The sequence below is a fragment of the Lipotes vexillifer genome, unplaced genomic scaffold (genome assembly GCF_000442215.2).
Source record: "Lipotes vexillifer unplaced genomic scaffold, Lipotes_vexillifer_v1.1 scaffold2106, whole genome shotgun sequence".
Taxonomy (NCBI): Eukaryota; Metazoa; Chordata; class Mammalia; order Artiodactyla; family Lipotidae; genus Lipotes; species Lipotes vexillifer.
The window spans coordinates 546,979-550,745 of NW_006775310.1; the positions used below are offsets into that span (position 1 = coordinate 546,979).

A 3,767-nucleotide genomic window follows, 5' to 3' on the forward strand; every position below is an offset into this window, starting at 1 on the left:
CCGGCGCGTAGCCGGGACTATGGAGGGGCAGAGCGGTCGCTGCAAGATCGTGGTGGTGGGGGACGCGGAGTGCGGCAAGACGGCGCTGCTGCAGGTGTTCGCCAAGGACGCCTACCCCGGGGTGAGGAACCGGCGTCTTGCGAGGGGGGCGCTCAGGCCGCGGGGGTGGGTGACTGGGGCCTGGGGGACAGACGGAAATGGGTGCTGGGGTAACCAGGGATCAGAGAGAGGGGCTTGGAGGACTGGGGAAAGCGTTGGGGTTTCTGAAAGGACTGCAGAGGTTTGGGGTGGGAGGCATTGGGGAGCAGGGTGAGATGAATGGGGTTTGGGAGAACCGGAGGATCCCGGAGGGGCCGCTAGGGGAATGTCGGGGGTCTTGGGCATTGGAGAGGGGAAGAACTAGGGCCTGAAAGGACCGGGAGGGGGTCCGGGAGCCTAGCAGAGATTCCTCTGAGGCAGCCGCTCCCGGGATCTCCCCTTTGCCTAACACCGGACCAACTTGTGTCCTCGGGCTGGGCTGCACGGGGTGTGGGAATGAGGAGGGCATTTGTCTGGGGTGAGCACTGGAGGATCTCATCTTGAGCCATTCGTGTCTGCAGAGTTATGTCCCCACCGTGTTTGAGAACTACACCGCGAGCTTTGAGATCGACAAGCGCCGCATTGAGCTCAACATGTGGGACACTTCAGGTAGCCAAGTCCCTCGGGGTCACCCTGACTTCCAAGGCCCCCCACCCTGCTCCCTCCCTGGACTAGACCCTTAGGCTCCAGGTCAACCCAGCCCATCCATCCTATTCTAGGAGGAAGGAAAATTAATTTTCTGCTTAAAGCCAGGAAAACTAGGCAGAGCTTTCAGAGACACATAGAAACCTTGTCCTGAAGGAGAAAGCCCAGTATCCCATCCCCTCAGCTCGAATCTGCATACCTGGGAAAGTTGGGAAGGAATGGCTTTTATTTAGGAACATGTTTCTTAGGAGATAGGGCTGGGTTTAGGAAAGACATTTAGAATTTCTTTCGGGGGCAGGAAACTGCTTCTCTAGACTGAACTGAACTATAGAAATCTGAGATCAAGTCCCGGGAGGGTGGGAGGGCTCTGCCCCTGCCCCTTCCCCTACAAAAAGTGGGGAGGGGTTTTTTGTTTTGTTTTAAATTTTTACTTGGCTCCCCTGGAGAGCTTTAGAAGATGTCTGTCAAAGCCCAGAAAGCACATGCAAAATTTTGTGAGAATGTTGAGAGATTTCATGAGCTTCTCAAAGACTCAGAAAAGATTAAGAATGATTACTTTTAGAGAACCCCCTAGGGAAGTGCAGAGCTGTTTTCTGCCATCTAACCTCCTCTGTGTCTACTCCCTTCCTTGGAGAAACACAGACTCCTTGATGGGTATTAATACCTGCTCTTTTCCATTCTCTGCTCAGAATCCCTTGACCAGGATTGCTAAGGTCTCCCATTCCCTTCCAGGCCTTCTGCACACTCAGGACCCTCGTCTGTCCCCTCCCTCCCTGTCTTCTCTCAGGTTCCTCTTACTACGATAACGTCCGGCCTCTGGCCTATCCTGATTCGGATGCTGTGCTCATCTGCTTTGATATTAGCCGACCAGAAACACTGGACAGTGTCCTCAAGAAGGTGGGAGCCTCGGGAAGCAGGACAGCTAGACTGAGGGGGACCAGAAAACACATGGGCCAGGAGGAGGGAATTATAGCTGAGCATGGCCGTCAGGGAGAGTGTGTGTGCAGCTCTCACCCTCCCCAATCCCACCCTGACTTCCTGGAAATCAGTCCTCAGAGCTGGATATGGCATCTGGGGGAGATGGGGGACAACAGGGAGGAGTACTCAAGGGACTTCTCGTCCACCCTCCCCATCTCCTTGGGTGCGGGAGCCCCAGATGGAGGGGATAGGAATGCTGCTGCTGGAGCTCAGGAAAGCCCTGTGGTCTCCTCTCCAGGCCTCTATCTCCATGAGAAAAGCCCATGATGAATGGACAGAAGTCGGCTAAGGCAGCCCCAGTTCCCAGTGAGGGGAAGGGAGGGGAGGATTGGTCTGTTCCCAGGAGCAAATTTGGGAAAGGGGGTGGCAGACCCTTCATGGCCATTGAGGTAGAAGCAGGGCCCCACCCCTGCCCTCTACTCCCTTCCCTTCTCCCACACCCTTCCTGCTTTCAGCCCAAGCCCACCACTCTCACCTCCTTGCTTACTTACATGGGAGAGCCCAGAGAGGTGCATGGTTTCTGCATGCTGTGAGCAAGGATTCACCCTGTGCTGCCTTCTACCCCTGCATAACTCTGTTTTCTTCCTCCAAATAGTGGCAAGGGGAGACTCAGGAGTTTTGCCCCAATGCCAAGGTTGTGCTGGTTGGCTGTAAACTAGACATGCGGACAGACCTGGCCACACTGAGGGAGCTGTCCAAGCAGAGGCTTATCCCGGTTACACATGAACAGGTGGGACCCTTGATCTCTGACCTAGTCCCAGCCTAGACCTCTCACCTCTGCCCCTCTCAGCCTCTGATTTGAAAGCACCCTATTTGGTTAATCCCTTGCCCTGGCCTCTGACCTGATCCCTTGACCGCCCCCCCCCCCACCAGCTTCCCTGCCCCTTGCTGAGCTGCAGGCTAAGCCCTGTAACTCTCTCCACTCACTCCATCCTTCCAGGGCACTGTGCTGGCCAAGCAGGTGGGGGCCGTGTCCTACGTGGAATGCTCCTCCCGGTCCTCTGAGCGCAGCGTCAGAGATGTCTTCCACGTGGCCACAGTGGCCTCCCTCGGCCGGGGCCATAGGCAGCTGCGCCGTACTGACTCACGCCGGGGACTTCAGCGATCTACTCAACTGGCAGGACGGCCGGACCGGGGAAACGGGAATGGGACCGGAAACGAGGGCGAGTTACACAAGGATAGAGCCAAGAGCTGCAACCTCATGTGAAGGGCCCCGTGGGCAGACTGAGGAGGGAAGGTGTAGGCATAGTTGTCCCCCTGCTGGCCCCCGGCCTCCTGACCTCCTGACTCTGGCTGGGACTTTAGGGCGGGCGAGTGAGCAGTTCTCCTGGGCAGGGAAACTGGAGGCAGAAGGGTACCGCCATTCCCCACATCCTCATTCAGCTCCTCTCCAAGGCAAGTTGAGGGAACTAGCAGAACAGGCATCTGGGCTGGGAGCTGGGTTGGGGCCAGGGGGTTGGGGAAGCTGGCATCAAGCGGTGACCTTGGTTGAGTCTCAGTATATGAAGGGTGCCTTCCCTCCCCACCTTCAGTTCCCATATCCTGGTCCTGGCTTCCTTCCCCAAGGAAAGTGTCCATTCTCTGACCTTCCCTCTTCCTCTCCTCTCACTTCTACAGCTGTTCTCACTCATCCTAACCTCCAGGCAACATGCACTAAATTAAAAAGCAAGTTGAGAGGCCTCTCCCCCGATTTACCCACCAGTCTTAGCTCCCTCCCTCCCTTCCCCCAAGAGTCCCCAAATAAAGCCCATGTCCATGGAAAACGACTGTGGCTTTAGTTTTGTTGCTTTCTAAAAAATCAATCTACCAGTCTCTAGCAGCAGGAGGGAAAGTTAGACTTCAGTAAGAACTTCCCTGTCGATGCCCACAGATGGAGCAGAGGAAAAAGCTATGGGTTGGATCAGCAGTGTCCTTTTAGGAGCCAGAGGCGGGAGAGAGAGATATCTTGAGAATATTCATGTCAGTTAATGAGCCAGACAATCCTAAAGCCTTTAGGGGGTTTTAAAGTGGACTGATGTGCAATTCATTACTCAGCCCACATGGGGCCCCCTGCTAATGTGGGAAGG

The 3,767-nt window shown here is 55.7% G+C and overlaps 1 protein-coding gene across 1 annotated transcript; it reads left to right on the plus strand.

Annotated features, from left to right (window-relative positions):
- Positions 1 to 6: 6 nt before the first annotated feature.
- RND2 (Rho family GTPase 2) lies at positions 7 to 3,464 on the plus strand. Its single transcript, XM_007449882.1, has 5 exons — positions 7 to 121; positions 600 to 687; positions 1,511 to 1,620; positions 2,297 to 2,431; positions 2,642 to 3,464. Exons 1-5 carry the CDS (start codon positions 20 to 22, stop codon positions 2,906 to 2,908), a joined length of 702 nt encoding a protein of 233 aa, XP_007449944.1. The 5' UTR covers positions 7 to 19; the 3' UTR covers positions 2,909 to 3,464.
- The last annotated feature ends 303 nt before the right edge of the window (positions 3,465 to 3,767 follow it).